At 36.8% G+C, this 19,827-nt stretch overlaps 1 protein-coding gene across 1 annotated transcript in view; it reads right to left on the bottom strand.

The window, feature by feature from the left end:
- Window positions 1–19,827, bottom strand: part of PTPRQ (protein tyrosine phosphatase receptor type Q) — a 110,534-nt gene that overhangs the window by 14,419 nt on the left and 76,288 nt on the right. The window contains exons 32-37 of the mRNA XM_068401737.1: window positions 18,465–18,687; window positions 17,983–18,056; window positions 13,211–13,310; window positions 12,209–12,337; window positions 4,200–4,226; window positions 3,448–3,529 (exon numbers count right to left, since the gene is read on the bottom strand). Of these exons, the coding sequence (XP_068257838.1) occupies window positions 3,448–3,529; window positions 4,200–4,226; window positions 12,209–12,337; window positions 13,211–13,310; window positions 17,983–18,056; window positions 18,465–18,687 (635 nt within the window). The remainder of the gene's footprint in view (window positions 1–3,447; window positions 3,530–4,199; window positions 4,227–12,208; window positions 12,338–13,210; window positions 13,311–17,982; window positions 18,057–18,464; window positions 18,688–19,827) is intronic.

Raw genomic sequence — 19,827 nt, 5'->3', positions numbered from 1 at the left:
AGGACTACTTCACTTCTATAATTATATCCTAGATAATGTAACTGCAGGTGCTAGTTCGCTAGTCTAGAAGTAGCACTGTTGCACAGTACTTTGTAGTAGAGAGGAAATAGAGAAGCAGATTATGTTACTTTGGTGATGATGCTTCCATATCTGAGCAAGTGCTCAAAAGCCTTGTACCAATTCTCTGCATCAGTATAGACTTCAGTCTAAATGATTATTATTTTCAGAACTGGGGAAAGAGTATTTGGATTCCCAGATTCAATAACAATTTGTCACAGAAACCATATTTCTTTATAGACTCATAAAACTTTGAAATAATTAATTTGCACTTTGTTTACTGTATTACTTTTATGGTACTGTGGTGACATTCAGAGCTATTGCACTTTTTTATTCGTGAACAGAACTTATCGTAAAACACTTATAGAAATATTTCCATTTCAGTAATTTGCCAGTCACTAGAAAAACTTGATTTCCCAAAGGTCTTGAATCATCTGGAAAGCTGGAAGTTTTAATATCATAGAGTCATAGAATCATAGAATTGTTAAGGTTGGAAAAGACCTAAAAGATCATCAAGTCCAACCATCGACCCAGTGCCACCATGCCCGCTAAACCATGTCCTGAAGCGCCACATCTAGATGTTTTTTGAACACCTCCAGGGATGGTGACTCCACCACCTCCCTGGGCAGCCTGTTCCAATGCCTAATGACTCTCAGTGACGAAATTCTTCCTAAGATCCAGCCTAAACCTCCCCTGGCGTAACTTGAGGCTGCTTCCTCTTGTCCTATCGCTGGTTACCCGGGAGAAGAGACAGACCCCCACCTCACCACAACCTCCTATCAGGTAGTTGTAGAGGGCGATAAGGTCTCCCCTCAGCCTCCTCTTCTGCAAACTAAACAACCCCAGTTCCCTCAGCCGCTCCTCATAAGACTTGTGTTCTAGACCCTTCACCAGCTTTGTTGCCCTTCTTTGGACATGCTCCAGCAGCTCAATGTCCTTCTTGTAGTGAGGGGCCCAGAACTGAACACAGTATTTGAGGTGCGTCCTCACCAGTGCTGAGTACAGGGGAACAATCACTTCCCTCGTCCTGCTGGCCACACTATTTCAGCTAGGTGGTGCCCACCATCAGTTACTGTGGCTCCCTATGGCTTCTTTAAACTTGTCTTTTCTGACAAGACATGCATCTAGATCCATTCCAAGGTCCAGATTCTCTTCTCATCATGTTTACACACAGGTCACGTTCATATGTGTGCCGAGATTGAACCCTGGAGATCTCCAGGCACAGCAGCTTGGTCAGTCCAGCAAATTAGATGAGACCAGGAATTTCCCTGGATTCCAAGACTAAGTGAAATGGAAAGAGCCACATTTACACTAGAGAACTCCAGAATAGGTTTGTTGTCTACAAACTGCCTATTGTAAATGATCCCTAGACAACTTTACCTACCAAAACACGGAATTGTCCAGGAAGACTGATAGCTGAAACAGTCCAAATTCAAGGCAGGGAATACACTAATAGTTTATTAGTGTAAATTATCATATTCTGATGTCCAGTTCCTGGTATACTGGAATTTACTAGTACAGAGACGGCCAGAGAGCTGAAGCAAGCTCAGCACCATGCTTTTAGTTATGTGCTTCAGATATAATGGTCCGTGGGTTTGTATCTTGAGCTCATCTCTCCTACCTAAATTGTAGGAGCCTTGAGACATTTATGTGGAACTAAGATGATGAATGTGGATGGAAACTATGCAGGTCACGAGGTCTGCTTCTTTGTTGTGTGCATTGCCTGTTTCTGTGCATTGTCATTTCTGATGTCGTTCCAAGTGCATTGTCAATCCTATTATTCATCTGATAAGACAGATGCTACAGATACTATAGATATACTGTCAGTCAGGGACTGGACCTACCCTGCAATTCTGCCTGCCTTGGACAATTCATCTGGGGAGATATCGCTATACTCTGAAACATGGAAGCTGAAGCTCAGAGAGAAAAAAATGGAAGCCCAAATGACACATAAAACTGTTGATTATAAGTTGACTATATAATTTAGTTGAATGAGGCCTCAGCTACTTGTATTTCTCTAAATTTGAAATGGATTGCCAAGATTTTGATTTGATAAAACACTGTTGTTTAAGTTTTAAGGCATTACAGTGCTGTAAGGCTTACCCAATGTGGGTCACACCTAAAGAAAGTAATACTAGAAACTTTCCAGTGATGAACGTTAATATGTGAAAATGTTATTGCTAGCAAAACTTTTTATCTGTTCAGTCATGCATAATATAACTGTAATCACTCTTGTTCAAGCGAAATAACACTTCTGCTCTTGGAAAAAAAGTTCTCCTTACTTTATTGCTCAGAGAATTTTATGGTGCTTTTTATTATTAAATTCAGACCAATTTTACCTAAGGAGCATAACAAAAAAGCTGTAGGAAACACCATTAATCTTTTCACACTTTTGTTGGTTTTCCCTCAGAGACTGAAATATTATAATCTAGCGGAAGAAAAGCCAGTTGTTGAGCGTTCATTTTTGTTAATCCAACTGGTAAGTAATTCATGGTAAATCTATAAATCCAAAATAATAAAGTCAGTGGAGACTGACAAATTATTTTTGTGAGGGTAAAATGACTGTATGTGTTAAAACTGATGATGATAAAGATTCTGAAACAACAAGAAAAGAAGATATTGTTGAGAAAAAAAATATGATAGCCATAAAAATGTTACTTAATGAAAATAGTGAAACATTGAGATTTAAATTTGAAAGTATATATGCATTATATGTAACGTATATTTTGAAAGCTGGTCTCTTTTCAGAAAGAAAGACAGGCTTGCTGTGTTCATCTGCTCACATAAAGAGATGGAGGCTATTCACATGGAACCTATTCTCAAGAGCATGACATGTGTGACCTGTTATTTGTAGAGGAACAAAAAGTAAAGTACCATGCACAAATTTTTTACTTTCCGCACTGAAACCTATAAAAGAAAATAATTTCTGAATTCCATGGCAGTATGACGGGGGCCTGGACATTTCACAGAATAAATGTCAGCTGTGTTTTTGGGGTCATCATCACTCAGGAAAACAAACTTATTTAAAGCAGTTAAATATACCTGTATCTGTGTTAGAAAACTACTTCTAAATAAACTGTTCCCAGGTGAACTACATATGCATTGCTATGTATGTAAAAGCATCAATATTATGGTGTTCTTGCAAAGATCAGAGTCTAAAGAAGATCATCTTTTGCTGACACCTAGGTGAACAATTCTGATCAGACTGCAGTGTAGACTGCAGAATCCAAATCAGTGTAATATTACTTTCTAAACAATCATCCTGGTAATTGGGTATTGATTATCAAGGCCAGAGTCCTTCACAGCCTTGCCTGCTTAAAATGGACATGAAATGTGACACATGAAACAACTGAAGGTCTTGCGATGTTGTGACAACTGCTAGCAACATACCGAAAATTCTTCCTGAAACTTTAGGTTGTTGTTTGTGCAAAGCTCTTCAACATGTTTTAGGAAGGATTTCTTGCTTATTGGCCTGAAAGTAATGATAGAAGAATTAGAAACGTATAGGGAATTTCTTTGTCATTCTTTTTATTCTTATTTAACTGCAGTTTATTAATAAACAATGTTTTTCAGTTCAATAGAAACTGATATTTATAGGCAGAAAAATATAAATTGCTTACAGCATGCTTATTTGGTTTGCTTTCAGTCACTTAAAATAGAAGCATTTTCTCCCCTTGTTGTTCCCCCTCACCAAATTTTTAATGTTACAAATGTTAACAGTACTGTAGGGTAAGATTGTTTTTATAGGTAACAGCATTCTGAGGTGAGATTTTGACATTAATGGAAATTTGTGAAGTTATCATTGCATTCTAAAGTATATAATGCTTCTTTGTTGTACAGAAAACATTTTATACATTGCAAAGTTTTAGACACATAAAATATTGCAGTGACCTCATTCTCATAATGACATGGTTTTTAAACCCCGAGGAGTTTAAATATCCCTGTATTACTTCCCAAGCTAAAACACAGACATGCAGGCTTCACCCCAGAGAGAGAGAAAGCATTTCTCCAGTTACCATGAAATTAGTCATGCTTTTATGATTTATACGCAGCTTGGAGTTTTTTTCTAATAAACATAGAGGAGGGAACCACAAATTGAGACTCACCAATGACCACAATATAAAAATCTTTAATCAACTTACTTGATGGATTTTCTATAACTAAGTAACCTGCAACAGAGATTTTTGTTAAATGTAGCAAGCTGAGAGATAACCAATATTGTGCATGTTAATAGGCTTTAGATGAAATACTCAAGTAACTAAAGAACCAGATGTATTCCTGTCATGGATTCAAATACTATTATATGTCAGATATCTTGGGTGATTGTCTTGCTTAGTTTTTATCTCAGGTATTGGCAGATATGGATATGGTAGTTACAGTTTCTATCATTCTCTTCAGATCATTTTACAGTACTCTGGGCTCATATGGCTCTGGGACATTCATACTTCCAGCACACCACTTCATATACATTGACAGGCTTCATTTTACACTATGTACTCAATATCATTCTTCTATGGGCCATTTCAGAGCATAAGGATAGGATTCATCTGACTGAATACAGACACCTATTTCTGAGCTAGTCATTCTAGATTCCTTTTATAATCAATGAAGAGAAATAGGTGTGATTTCATCTCATTTTAAGCAGATATATAAAATTAGTCACAGATGAATCATGCTATTGGTGTGCCTCTACAGAAACCAAACAGCTATGTCTGTTTTTCTAAAGATTTCAAAAATGAGTGCCTGTTTTCATGCTCATTTTTACATATTCATTCCTCTTTCTGGTGCATGGCTATTTTAGTAACTGTGCTACATATTAAATCTTTAACTTGATACAGCAGGTATCACGAAGAAGTTACATGAGCATCTATACTCAGGGGACTTACAGATGGCCTTGAAACATGGTCATCATCATCACCTCCAAACCCATTTTAAGAATGTCTCAGCCAAATGATGGATTTAGAAGCCAGACTTTGTGTACTCAGACTCACAAAGCTTGTCTAAAAGACCAAGCCAAAATTCTGAAGTAATACAGTTTAAAAGATAACTTGCCCCTTCAAAAAAGCTGTAAGTATACTTTTATGTGTCCGTCTCTCCAAAAATCATACTTTCTTACATACAAGTGTTACAAAAACTATTCTATAATACAAATACAAATGTCTACTGCTGCCATAATTTTAGTAGAAAGGATAACAATATGCTTTAAAAAGACTCTTGTTTACGAAATTATTCTTAAATATTTAGATTTTAAATCAGATAATAAGATTAATACAATTGTTAAATCATTTATTATTAAGCATCAAAGAAGTTAATTTCAAAGCTAGTAAAGATGCCTTTGTGGTACACACTTTGTTATGACAATTCTCTTCAAACAAAGCAAACTGTCTATGAAAGCCTTGGGTCAGTCTCATTGGAGTAAAAAGAAGTGTAAGAATTCACAGAGACAGGCTCAAACTCAAAGTGCTTACTAGGACAACTGAACGAGAGCTTTAGAATGAAAAAGAAGGCAGTAAGATGACAAAGCATGCAACTCTATTTACTCAGAATACTTAGACATCTAGCTAGTGCTTATTTTATCACTTATGTTGTTTGCATCATGTGGCAGATGAAACTACCTTCTAGTAATATTGGCAATATTATAGAGCTAAAGTTTCCTGAAGAAAAAGTATTCTTAATAGCTGTGACAATGACGTACTGCATGCAAATATATTTGTCTTTGAGCAGAAAGTAAACTTCTTTTCAGGGTTTTTTTCAGGACAAAATTATAAGCAGCCTCTGCAAAGAAATTACACTTGTTTTTCCTTTGAATTTACCTATCTTCACTATAGAACAACAGAAAAAAAGTAATCTCCCAGTTGACATCCCAGTAAATTTTTGAATACTGTTGGCTTTCCTCCTTTGAATTGATAGCAATTAGGGGCTTCCTGCACTGAATTTGCAGTAAGCAAATACAGTTTGGTCATTAGGGAAGAAAAATTACATTTGTGCCATACATAAGCAACCTGGATATGTCATTTAGTGTTTCAGTGCTGAACGTACATGGATCCAACAGCAGAGAGCATAGGAGACAAGCAGCACCATTACTCAACAATATTTCCTTTTTTTACTTTCACTCAAAGCAGGGAAGTAAAGCACTGAAATAGCTCAGGAAATGAACTAAACACTTAATGTTACATATGTTGCTTTCTAGTTCATTTTCAATATTAATAATAGGTGATTTTTTAAAGACATAATCATATGTTATCTTTCACAAGCAGTAAATATTTTTAAAGAAGGCAAGCACCTACAGACTGACACTTTAACGTATCTGTGGGCAGTTAAGCGAAGAACTTGATTTTTAGAACGACTGAACTCTCACACTTCTGTTGGTAGCAAGTGCACATTCCAGTGGCTTGGCAGCTCAGAAAATAAGATGATTTAATTTAAATGCTTAGATGGGAATTAATGTCTAACTTGAAGACTGTGGCAAAGATGTTAGCTTTGTTGTTTAAGAATCTTCAGAAGGGATGAATTTCGTATGCTCTCTAAAACTTACAGCTATACTCAGTTTCAGCATCCTCAGGCTTCAAAAATTAGTATTTTTTCCAAGTCTCTTGACTTGGAATATGTAATAATAATCTTACAGTATTTCATCAATGAACAAATACTCATCTACCTGTAATCTTGTTCTCCACATTTCCCAGTCTTTTGTGTGAAACATAAGAATATAGATATCACTAGATCTTGATGAGCACAATTTAGAATCAAACCATGAAGTTGCAAATTTCCCTATTTCAGCTGGACAATTCCAGATTACCACTTGTCTGACTTTGAAACTAGGAAAGAAAAACATTCTCTAAGATAAAGAATGCTTTATTGCCTTAAATCTGATTTTCTTTTAAAACAGTGTATTGTTTCATGTGTGGGATTTTTTTGAAGTCTATCAAAAATCTGAATCCCACTCAGATTACTTATGATAGAGCTAGAAAGAAGCCATTTATTTGTGTTGGCAGTGGTAACTGAAGACCATATTGTCACACAGACTCGGCTTTCTCTCTGGGTCAATCATCTGAAATCCACAGGGAATTAAAACTTTGTCCAAATAGAAAACAACAGAAATGAGTATGTAGGCAAAAGGCTTAACTCATAAGCACCATTGACACTTCCTAGGAACAACAGAGGAACTAATTTTTAGCAAGTTAATTGAAAGCAATATGGAGCTTAACTCTCCTAAATATTAAAGGCCTAAGGAAAGAGAACACATGGTCATTTCTTCCATTGTACCAGAACACATACATTCATAAACCTTGTACTCCTGGGATACAAAGCTCAGGAAGCCTATTTTTGATAGTTGATTACTAAAGGGAAACTTGTTGAAGAAAAAGGCAAGGCAGGAGCCATGCCTATCCTCATTCAAAGAAAGAAGAAACAGGCTGATCTAGAGAAAGTCATGTGTGTGCAGAAGTGTTGCCTTGAATATAGACACCTGCTGAATGCACAATATATAGGAAAGGTGAGATCAGACAATAATTTTATATACAATACATTTCCATAAAGAATTCTAATTACCTGGTATTTGCAAGGGTTACAGTGTCTGTATTTCAGAACTATTTCTTCTGAATCTGTGCCCCATTTACTTGACAAGCTGTCTCACATACAATGAAATAAAAGCCTCAAAGCATCCACCACAGGATGCAACTTTTCAAGGAAACATTTTAAGAAACAGGGACCTACACAGCTTTATCCTTGCTGTAGAAACCACTGCAAAAGTAGGGTGCCAGAGGAGTTGTCTCCTAGGTGAGCACCTGGAACAGGGAAGAGTTACTTGCCTCTTGCCAAACCTGGTACGCCCTGGAAATTTAGTGACAGAATCTATTCACAGCAGATAAATGTCATAGAATCATAGAATCATAGAATCATAGAACCATAGAATCATAGAATGGTTTTGGTTAGAAGGGACCTTAACGATCATCTAGTTCCAACCCCCCTGCCACAGGCAGGGACACCTTTCTGCTTTGAAAAGTGACTTACCAAACCCTAGGGACATGTTATGAACAGTAAGTGATGAGAGGCCCCACTATATGTGTATTCAGTGTGGCTAATGAACCAATGTTTAATCCAGTTTAGACTGATGGGCTATATATATTTTAAACAAGGGTTGGTTTTTCCTGTTATTGCCTGTCTCATACCATCTCCACCATCACAGAGATCAACGTATGTCCCAAACATTCAAAGTTAGCATTTTAGTTTCATAAAGTGGATCTTATTTTCTACTGAATTCAGCAGGACTTAATTCCCTGCATGCCCCCTGAAACTACATCCCATTAATTAATTGCCTAAAAAAGACTTGCTGAGAGATGGTGTATATGTATTAGCTAGTACTAGTAATTTTTAGATACTGAATTTTTTCAAGTAAATTTTTTTCTGATGACCATTTTGTTAAAAAAATACTACTGGGAACTGGGATTTGCCATGAATGTCATGATTTGAAAAAAAAGTTGACCCCAAAAAAAGTTTCAGAATTGGCAAAATGGGATACTTGACACTTTTAAATTTAATGTTTTTTCGACTTAAACCGACTTTTCTAATGCAAAATAATCCACGCTAAAAAAGTTATAAAAATGTGTGAAATAAAATGTTTTGATTAACCTATACTAAACATTTGCTGAGTTTTGGTTCATTAACTTTTCAAGCTTTTGAATTTTTGATCTGCTAAGAATGATAAAAAACATTTCCAGTCATATTCTTACAGAACAGAACAACCTCTTTTACTTCTTTTTATTTCTCATGTGATACCAGCTGCACAAATTTTCTGAGAATATGAGCCAAGATCATAGGCCACGATCCACTAAGTATGACAGAATGTCTGAAGAGACAATGTATGAGAGACAGTCAAGAAGGATCTCATGGAGCGGGCTAGTGTATCTTGATTCTGTGGATGAACTGTGTCAGCTGTAAGTCCATGCCTTTACTGATTTATAGTAGCTAACATGATAAATAATATACTGGCTGAGAAATGACAAAACACCTGGTTTCCAAAGCATCTTCTTCAAATGACCACTGAATGGGATGATTAGTACGTACAGAAAAAAATCTATACTGCTCTTTTATCACCTAAGATTGTCACACAACCTCCCCATCACCCTTTCAGGGTAGAAGGCATACTTAGTTGGACCAGATTTCAGCTGATTTACTGCTATCCAAGAAATACAAACAAGCCAGCCTGGAAAAGAAGTCTGCCCATCTATGTTTTCCTCATACAATCACAAGATGCCATGAACTGAAACCAGCATTCTGCAACACAGCAAGCTTTGCAAACCCAGCTCGGATAGCTGACTAAATGCAGCCGACGTATGGCAGTAGGTTATGCAGATGCAGTAATGCACAGTCCCATTCCAAATGCATGGTAAATTTCTGAAGGTTACACTGTAGTCATCAACATGTAATATGACAATTTAACATGCTAACATGTCATTGCTTTAACCACAAATCATGAGAATGATAAGGACAACACAAGAACTGGGACTGTGATGGACTTCTACATAGCTATTCCCCAAAGGCAACAGGTACAAAAGTTCTTTCGTGGTGAAACTGTGGAAGCCTGAAAATAGGCAGGAAAAATATTTTAGACATGAGGTTTTGCAGTAAGCCACCTTGGTGTGTGCTGCCATGCTTCTGCCAGCTTCTTGATATAACTCATCATTACCAGGAAGGATGTATCTATGTGAAAGACAGCATTAGAGACACCTAAAATGTCTCTTTTGGTCACTGACATTACCAGAACAGAATCTTACACGTACCTGAAATATTCTTTAAGGCTTAAAAAAAAGCCATAATAAACTAAAAAGTTTTGAGCAGATAAAGGATTTCCTGCCCCTCATTACTATGTGTATATCATCTAGTAGGGTCCCACAGTATATTTACTGACTTCCAGTGAAAAGGCAGCACAAATCCTGTCCTGAGGAACTCTCAGTTAGCACCTGCACTTCAAACTTCAACAATTTGTCATAACGTCCAACAAAGGACCTGGGCAAGGAGCCTGCTGTAGCTTCAGTGCAGCTACTGTTTGAAAGATAATAACCCAAAATTTAACAGCTGCATCACATACCTTACAAGAATGGCAGAAGAGACTCTGCTTTTGGCCATTAAAGGAGTGGGGAAGGAGGAAAGAGAAAAATACAGATGGAAGGACATAACAAACTGCAAACCAAAATGTGAGACTAACTCATTAAAATAAGGGTGATGTCACTAAAACTGCTGAAGCACTGTTCAGTAAAGGCCTTGCTGTGCATAAATCACATAATGAAGTGCACGTAACTATGACATATTATAGTTTGCAATTACCCTGTAGAATTTGAGACTGTACAAATCCAAACTACACATAATTTAGACAAAAAAGTGGCAGAATGGTACTCTGCAAACTGATAAAGGATTTGACTGCATGGATATGTTGCTGAGATTGTAGTGGCATAGTACAAAACAGCTGCAGTGTGAGTACAAAAGGTAGTCAAGAAAAAAAGAGAACTTTAGTAGGTACATTCAAACTGCCAAAGGCAAGAACAGCACGTTTCTTATGTTACATTTGCACTACATTTGCTTCAAGGATAGGTTGCACATATCAGTGCTATATTGTCATAATGTGTTACAATTTCCATGTAAAAATTGCCCTGATTTATTTCAAAATAGTTGTGGAACTGTTGTACCTTAACATTAGGGACGAAAAATAAACATGATTCCATTATGACAAATACCACTGTTAGTCATTAGAATAGCTGCAAAGATTGACATTTGATTTTGATTAACTGTATCATTCACTATAGTACGGTAGCACACAGGTTAAGAGAACAGAATGGAAACCACACCATGCTGCTTCAATAATACAAAAACTTACTGGATGACAAATATCTCCTTGCGTCTAAAGAAAAATGAAGAGTATCTGGAAGTAAAATCCATTAACATTTTAGTATATAAACAAAATTAGTACTATTCTTATTCAGCTAACAGTTTGGAAACGAGGCCATTTTGAAGATCCATCAAGATCATTTATACGAGTCACAGTTATCACAGTGCATTGGCAATGGTTCTGTTTTCAGAGAATGTTTTCCGCTGTTATTAGCAGGTACTAAACAACGCTATCTGAATGACATGTGCCCCACACAGAACATACCACATCCGTTATGTCGATGATTTCCAGATGATTCATAGTATGTTTTCTCATCTGTTACAAGCAGCCATTCCTGTGTGCACTATTTTGAACAGGTTTGTACATGCAATCAAATTACTCTCTACCACACACATACACTCAAAACAAAACAGGTCAACAGCTACAACCTTTCATCTTCCAGCTATTCCTAGTCTGCAACCGTAGGATTCCTGACTGCTAGGGCAAGACTGTTTTAGGCTTCTCATCTTTAAGGAGACTGCCTACCACAGTGTTTTATCTAACAGAGTAGGGAAAAGGGAAAATACGGGTAGGTAAAGAGTGTTCACCAAACATTTCTAACTGAGTTGGATGCTGTATATTATTGAGAATCATGATTATATTTATTTGGTGAATAATATCCATAGTTCTGGCAGTCAGAAAGAGCAGTTTCATAAATTGATAAATATCTGCAACAAGATTCTTTGTTGGACAGAAAATATGAATAGCCTGGAATTGCTGCATACACCTTAAAGGAGCAGATGTCAGGATAGCCAGTGTGCTGAGCTCCACAGAAACCCAGATGCTATGCAAATCCCTTTGTGAAAAAATGCTTTCTAAATGTCAATTAAACAATGACAGGATTGTTCTTGAATTAGCTGACCAGGACTTCTGGGTGTTTGACTCTTTCAAAATGCTTATGTAGGTTTGCAGTCTGCACAAAACACTGGGCCATCAAAAAAACTCAGAAATTGTACATGTTTAAAAATATGTAGCCCTTTTTTTTTGCTAACATAGTTAAACAGTGATTTGCACTTAGATCTTTATCTTGTTGTAAAAAGAGCTGAAGATTAAGTGATTTTCTAAAAGGTAGTGAGAAGTGTCTTGAGGATGGAGGTCATTCTTTGAAAGAGGATCTCAGTGACCTGTGTAAATAAGAACACCACAAACACTTCCAAACAAGCAAAGGTCAGAAAGGGGTCATGGCTACAGCCCCTTTGGACTACTGTTTTTCCTAAGGAGTACGCTTACCGTGTAAATCTCTCATCCTTCAGCTCCAGATCTGCCACTGTGATCAACTGATCCAGTTTAAACTTAGTGTCAATGATTTCAGCATCTCGTGGGGAGTATGTGCCTCCCTCTTTTTGCTTTTGCCGGATTCTAAACAGAAAACAAAAGTGCAAAATAAATACACAAAAGATTTAAGGACACATATGTCAATACTTTCACTAGACAGGCTGAAACTGAAAAATGGTTGCCAGAAATCCTTCCTTGGCCTTTATTCTGTTCTCCCTTCTAATGGTGTAATTTAGTCAAATCCAGCAGTTATGTTGTCTAAAATTTACATGGAAAGAATCTAGCCTGTATATTCTTTTCATTTTCCTACATAAATTCTTTGGCAATCACAGAATCACAGAATCACAGAATGTTAGGGATTGGAAGGGACCTCGAAAGATCATCTAGTCTAATCCCCCTGCCGGGAATGATGCAGCTGAGGAAGAACAGAGCTGCTGCTGAATGAGCAAACTAACACCATGTACGCAGTACTCAGTCTGCTGCTTTGCATGGGCATTTTGTTCACAATTTGAATTAAGGTTGATTTCTCTTTCACATGTGAGATGGCAATGTATTTCATTCATAAATTTATTAGTAAGAGAGAAAACAGAATTTAGACTATTTGCTTCACATCAAGCTGTCAATGGGGCTAGTCATCATGCTAACTTCAGCCAACTGACACTCTGATTTGTATCCTCATCTGAAGTCAATAGAGAAGTGGCTCTGAAAGGGTAAGATAGGCTACTGCTCTGATTTACCCTCTGGGGAAGCTTGTTTTTCTCCTTCTATAGAGGTTACTCCCAGTAGACTAAAGCCTTTGTGAGTCCCTCCCTAAGTTTCCACATAAAAGAACAAAAAAATAAAAAAAGAAATAAATTTTGAAATTACAGATTGGTTCCATTTATAGGACTGTTTCAACTCTTTAAAACGTTTTTGAGTGTTTGCAAACATGGTATGGCAAGGATACATAAATCTTACCTTGCAAAAGCATATACTGCAGCCACCAAAAGAACAACTGAAAGTATACACAAAGTAACAGCAAGGATAACTTCCACAGAGCTTCCTGACAGTCCTTCACCTGCAACAGAAAGTGGAAATCTAATATTTCATAGATTTATTATAATTTTTACACTTCTGACAGGGTGAAAACAGGGAGCGATGAGAGGCAGGCACTTTTCTTTCAATACAACTGCATCCATTTTGTGTCGGTCAAAGAGCTGCTCAGGAAAGAAAAATATAACAAAACCAGAAACAATTTATTTAAAGGTTCCAAAGCATTGCTGATCTCTGTAATACATAATGTTAATAGTATATGTCTACAGCTATATGTGCAGCCATCCCCTGGTGCTTTTCAGTTTTACCTGCTAAGCAGGTTAAGGTAGGTCTACACTGCAGTAACATCAGTCTGAACACTAGCCTGAGCTGAGCTCCTGCTTCAGCTTCTGTGCAGCCAAGAATAGACACACTGCTCTATCAGCTAGAAATAATCAAACTCCAGAAGTGGAAAAGGAAGAGCCACAACTCTAGAGCTATGGGGTTGCAGCCATCACTCACAGGCACAAAATAAAAGATGCTTTTTGGAGATACTCTCATCAGGGTGCCAAAGGAACCCACCTAGTGATCGACTCTGAACTGTCTGGATTACTCTGCCTCACTGACCATTAACTCATGATTTTTATTTGTGTGGGAATTGGTGATATTGTTAGGAATAAACACCAGCAAGTAAAAAGTTATCATGAAGGCCTTTATAATAAAAAGGTAAAGGTGCTGGTATTCTAATCAGGCCTTCCAGGTGAGAATGAAGGCTCATTCAGAGGCTGATAAACCACTTAGACTAGTAGTTTCTAGACCTCTTTTCGAACCTCTTTGGTACTAAATTTCTGAGACTCACTTAATTTTCCATCCTTCCTGGTAATCCTGTCCTTATCTCAAAAATCTCAGCCTTTTTTTCCTTAGGCACATAGTGAAAGTAAGAATAACAAGGGATTACTACTGCTGGTATTCTTCACCTATGCCAACATTCACCTCCACTTGCTGATCCACTGTAGAAAATCTAGCTCTTGTCCAGCCTCCAGGAAGGACAGAAAACTGTACTGCTTCCTGCCATATGAAACTGAGAGTTCCTATTCAAGGGACAACATCCTTCCAAGGACACACTGGAAAACACTGAAGTCCTGGTTTTGTTTCTCTCAAAAGGCCCTGATTTTTGGATTAGAGGGTACAGTACAGGTGATCTGTACTGCATGGACATTGGAGAACATGATTAAAATTCAAAATTATCCTGATTTAGCTGAAAAAAAAGGTCTTAAAACAGTAGGATGCAATTTTGTACGATCAAGTGCATGGTTCTTCACATAGGCAGGAATATGTATCAGCTACAATAATACAGCATATTAAACAGTAGGTTAGGTAGCAATTTATCAGAAGAAAGTGTGAGACTATTGTAGACCGGAAACAACATGAATAAGCAATATGATGCCTATATGAAATGAGAGACATAGCTTGTGACACACAGAATTAAGTATAGTTTCTTAAACACATGAAATAGTTCTTCCACTGCATTAGTAAAGTTGCAGGTGCAACACTGGACACTAGAAGGTAAGAACAATTTAGGCCAGGGGATGACAATAGGGAAGAAAAGCAAGTATATAGAAAACTGTTGCAAAGAGAAAAGGAATGAACAAGTCTCTGCCACTCACTGATTTCTGTGATAAGGTACAAATCTTAGTAACGTGGAAGAAGAACAGAAGACTCTCCAGAGGAACGTCTACAACAGTTCTATTTTCCAATAACCAGTGAGGTCAATGTTAAATCCTACAGTTAACCAGTCCAAGCATTGCCAATGTTATTAAACATAACAGCACTGGCAGAATACCCACCAAAAATTTAAAAATACATTTTCTCTTACTTCTTTGCAGCACGGAAGGAGTACATGTCTGTAGAGATGATGATGGGTAAAGGGAATTAGATAAAACAGATTTGGCATAGTAGGAAAAATAGGTATTATAAAACTAGCATGCAGCCCTGACATCGTGTTGTATAATTCTGAAGTTCTGCCACTCAATACATGATGATAACAAACTGCAATAACAGAATATCATAAGGTAGGTTTCTGTGCAAAAGGTAGTGTCAGGAAACCCCATTTTGATTATATCTTGTCTCATTGGCTTCGCATCATGGAAAAAGGTTACACTTACACAGGACTACCAGCTGCCCCACAATGATTTGCTGAACTAGCTATCAGAGTTTATGAAAAGGTTATAAGCTGCCTTAATCTATTAGAAGTTTAAACAGTATTTGAGACCACATCTGAATTATCTCATGGAAAAATCCTGACCTTTTATTGTAGTATGGACGTTACTTTTGCAACGTCAGTCATGAGTGATGAGGAAGAAACTTCACTTCTCCAGCTCGAGAGCTGTGGTACTCCAAGTATTGTTGAGTAGGAGGGCCATATTAAAATGTGTCCTTTACTATAATTAAAAAATCATTATTGCAGCTGTGTATTCCAATAATTTCTGCTTCAGTGTTCCTCCCTAGCAAAATTCCTATTGTTTAACAAGAGCATCTGACGTCTGTCACAGAGAACTCTCTCATAGGTTTTCCATATTTTTTTCTGCTTCAAACATATTTAACTTGCAGTATTAAATTGCACAGATACAAAGCTGGCTTTCTGGTTTTCCAGATCAAAGACCTACCTATTCTATGAGTAGATTTAGACACCAAAACAATCTAGTCATGAATACCTCTGCCAAAATTCAAATTAGTCTTTTATCTACTAAAATGAAAGTATCATGTTGGAAAACCACAAAATTCAGTGATTATTACAAAAGAAGGTCATTAATTTAAAATGAAATTGCAATTTTGATTTCAGGCAGCATAATTTATTCTGAAAAGATACTGCTGTTACAAGTGGAATAGAAGTCGTCAGTCACAAAGATACCTAACAGCTACTCATCTTTCTGGTATGCTTTCTGGGTTATGCTTCCAGAGCAAGTCTGAAGTTCATACAACCAAAGTATGTTCTATAAGAAAACAATTGGGCATGATTCCTCAGGTTATGAATCTCAAGAGAAAATGTGTTTGAAAAAAATCTATCTTCCTTTATTCATTTAAGATGACATTGGTAATGGCATTGCTGGTGCTGTATCCTCAAAGCCACTCAACTGCAGTACCTGCATCACTTGTGATATATCAATTCGATGTTGATTTCGCAACACTTTTGTAAGAAAGCATAGAAGGAAGTGTTAATTTAACACTTAAGTTTTGTTTCTTGTTGGATAAGCTCTGAAATTTAAAAGTTAAGGCCAGACAAGAGTTTGCTGTAGTGCTCACTTTAAAAGCAGTGCTTGATGTTAAACTTCAGCCCAGAAGGCACTGGAATATGGGTGTCAGGAACCACAGATATCTGAGGAATTTATCAGGGCTATTTTTTTCCTATTACATTTTATTCAGCTTACAAACAGATCTTGCTTCTTTATGATCTATATCAAAGGAGAAAGTGTCACAAGTTTTCAGTAGCAATACAGAAGCAAATGAATTACACTATCTGCCTGCCACAAGCATAATTTCTCTTTTTTCTTCTTGATGATTTCTTTAAGCATTGCTGAGTTTTCTGTTAGAAAGGAGAAAGTTGCCCAGAGGACTGGATACAGTCAGACGCATTTCTGGTAGACTTATTTTCCCTGATTGGACATGTAGTCTCTCCCTCACTGGGCAAGCTATTTGCTTCATTGGCTTAGACCTTTTAAACTCAGAATATATAAAGACAGCTTTTGTATTGCACTTTCCAAAACATTCAGGGCTAGAGAAATAGTGCCAGATCCTTTCAGAATATTCAGGTAGTGAATTAGCATTGCAAGATCTTCAGTATCAGATCATGTAACAAATTTCTACCATGGATTAAATGAATAAGGGAGCTCATATCACAGAAGACGAATGCCAAATGAAAAATATGTGCCCACTAAAATTCTTCTGGGTACTCATCCAGTTGTCTTGGGATCCTTTTTCAGAAAGTCAGGGCTAATGCTTAGCTAAGTAAGTTTTGGCTTACCAATATATTAAAAGAACTTACAGATCTTATTGCGATCTGCTATGACAGTCTTCATTCCCAGTTTTGGGGGTAGATCAACTCTGCCATGGAGGAATTTATGCTGGATTTGAGACCTCATAACAGCCAGCCTACTGGCCAGTGACATCAGAACCAGATGAGTTCTATTAGACAATATTAATTTTTTAATTAATACAGAGCTTTGTCTAAAGTATCTAAAGCATCTACCTTTTGTATCTAAAGGATGAAGGGCTAAAGGGTCATGTCCTCAGATGAGCTGCCAGTAGAAGGAATGATCTGCAACTGAGAGGTTTCCTACACTAGGCTCACTGGAATCCAACTACATGCAACAGAGAGGGAAACTGCACAAACTGCATAGCTTCTGGCAGTTCACCAGTCAAGATGAGCTATCCTGGCAAAATGGTATTTTCATTGCTATAACTGAATCTCTGCTAATGAACTTTGTCAGTACTGCTTTATCATTTAACAGTCCAGGCTGAGGTAAGACCTCTTGACATCCTCAAAAGGACATACGAGGGAATGGATATTTCCTCAGCAGGTATCAACCATTCTGGTTAAGCTAGGTCAATAAAAATAGAGATTATCTACCTCAGGGAAACTAGTCTACTAAAAAGAAACATGGAATTGTCTAGATTCTTTGGAAATAGAGAAACACTTTAATAAATTACACTCTCCTTACCTAAAGTTTTGACAGGGTCAGAATAGTCAGAATCTGTAAACTGTCCTTTAACATTAGTTGCTCTGAACTTAAATCTGTAAAATAAAACCAAGAAAACTAATGACATAAAAGTTTATGTGCATTTCCTTAAATAGTATTTAATTTAGAAACTAAAAACTATTTTTCATTTTTATTATAATATAAGCTGGAATCATTATTCACCTGCAAAAGTGATATCAAGGACTCAATCAAACTGTATGAATTACTTATCTTGAATTTGGGCTTATTTAATTTAGGAACTCAGTAAGCATATTTTGTTATGTGAAACATTTAAAAAAATGTATTGTGTCCTATATTGATTTAAAAAATTTAAAATTAAGACACATGAATATCATTTCAATCTCCACCTTTTTGTAATTGAACTATTTGTTTTGTATGTTTGTATAAAGGTAGATTTCACTTAAATCTTTCTCTTGGACAAACATAGACACAAATGTACTTACAGGTACTGCTTTCTTGGTTTCAGTGGGCCATTACATATTTTGTCTTGACTGCCTGGTATCATACATGTAGTATCAGCACCTATGACGTATATATCTTCTTTGCCACTCAGATCTTCTTTTCCTTCTATACATGGTGGGTTTGGAAAGCCTTCATTTGTAAAATACGGCCTCGGTCTGTTGAAGTAGGCATCATACCACTTAGTAACATTCCCATCATGCTGAGCTATTGTGAAGAAAGGAAATAATCAGAAACAATTTACATTCTATCCAGACTGTACTTAAAGAAGTTAAATAGGAAATTAATTTTCTTTAAGAGCTCAGCATGCTGTTGGTGCCATTTACACAACTAAGTCTATAACTGTATTTGCACTTGAATCCAAATTTCCTTATTATCCACACTATCTATGTTTTGCTAACTCAAAGTCAGCTGAATCACAACTACAAAATTTCAGCAGCAGTCTTACACATGAGCTCTTCCTGTAGAGGATATCACTTGTTCAAGCCACTTGACTTTGAAACTGAGCATGGCTAGCAAAGACAGCAAAAAGTGTTTACTCTAAAGACAGTAAAGACTCTTTAATAAATGAAATTACGTGGTCAGAACCGAGCAACTCAGGAGAAAAATCTTCAAAATATTGCTTTACATGGTATTTGCATATCTATCAGTTCATGAGAATCTTCACAGCAATAGCTTTGAAGTGAATGTCTGTAGGATTAATGCTAAAATGCAAAATTCGGAAAAAGGTGAGAGATATAATGTGAATTCAATTAATGTGAATGCTTTACTTCTATACTTTGAAAGAAAGCAAAACAAGGGAACTAAATACCTGGAATTTGTCCTTCTTAGGTAAAGTAAGCCTAACCATATGATGTCCTGTCGTGAAACTCCCGCTCATATTGGTAGGCAGTTACTCAAAAGAGTACCATGGCACTGTTCATATGAGCAAATGTTCATCAGTCCGTACAAGGGAATACACATTCTAACCCACAGTCTACAGAAGGGATTTATATAAATACCTCTGCCCCCATTATGAAATGGAAATATCAACTACACATGACTGCATTCTTTTACAGGCAACACTAAGAGCAACTTGGGAAAAAAAGTTTTGTATTTATTTACCACTCACAAATGCCAAATGTATTTTTCTTCAAGGAAATAGGAAATAAAGAAAATGTAATTATAACAATAGGGCCAAAATAATATTGGTGACTTCAAACAGCATGGATGATTCTTCGTTGGCAAGTGTTCCCAAAATCCAGTACCCAGCCCACAGGTATTGTGAAAGATACTTTGCTCTTAGTACTGTTGCCACAGCTAAAGTGACTTTGTTAGCTGTTTTCTAATGTGAAATTACTGAGACCC

Source organism: Nyctibius grandis, chromosome 5 (assembly GCF_013368605.1).
Source record: "Nyctibius grandis isolate bNycGra1 chromosome 5, bNycGra1.pri, whole genome shotgun sequence".
Lineage (NCBI taxonomy): Eukaryota > Metazoa > Chordata > Aves > Nyctibiiformes > Nyctibiidae > Nyctibius > Nyctibius grandis.
Note: the sequence above shows the minus strand (reverse complement) of the source record. Positions and strands in the feature narration are given on the sequence as shown.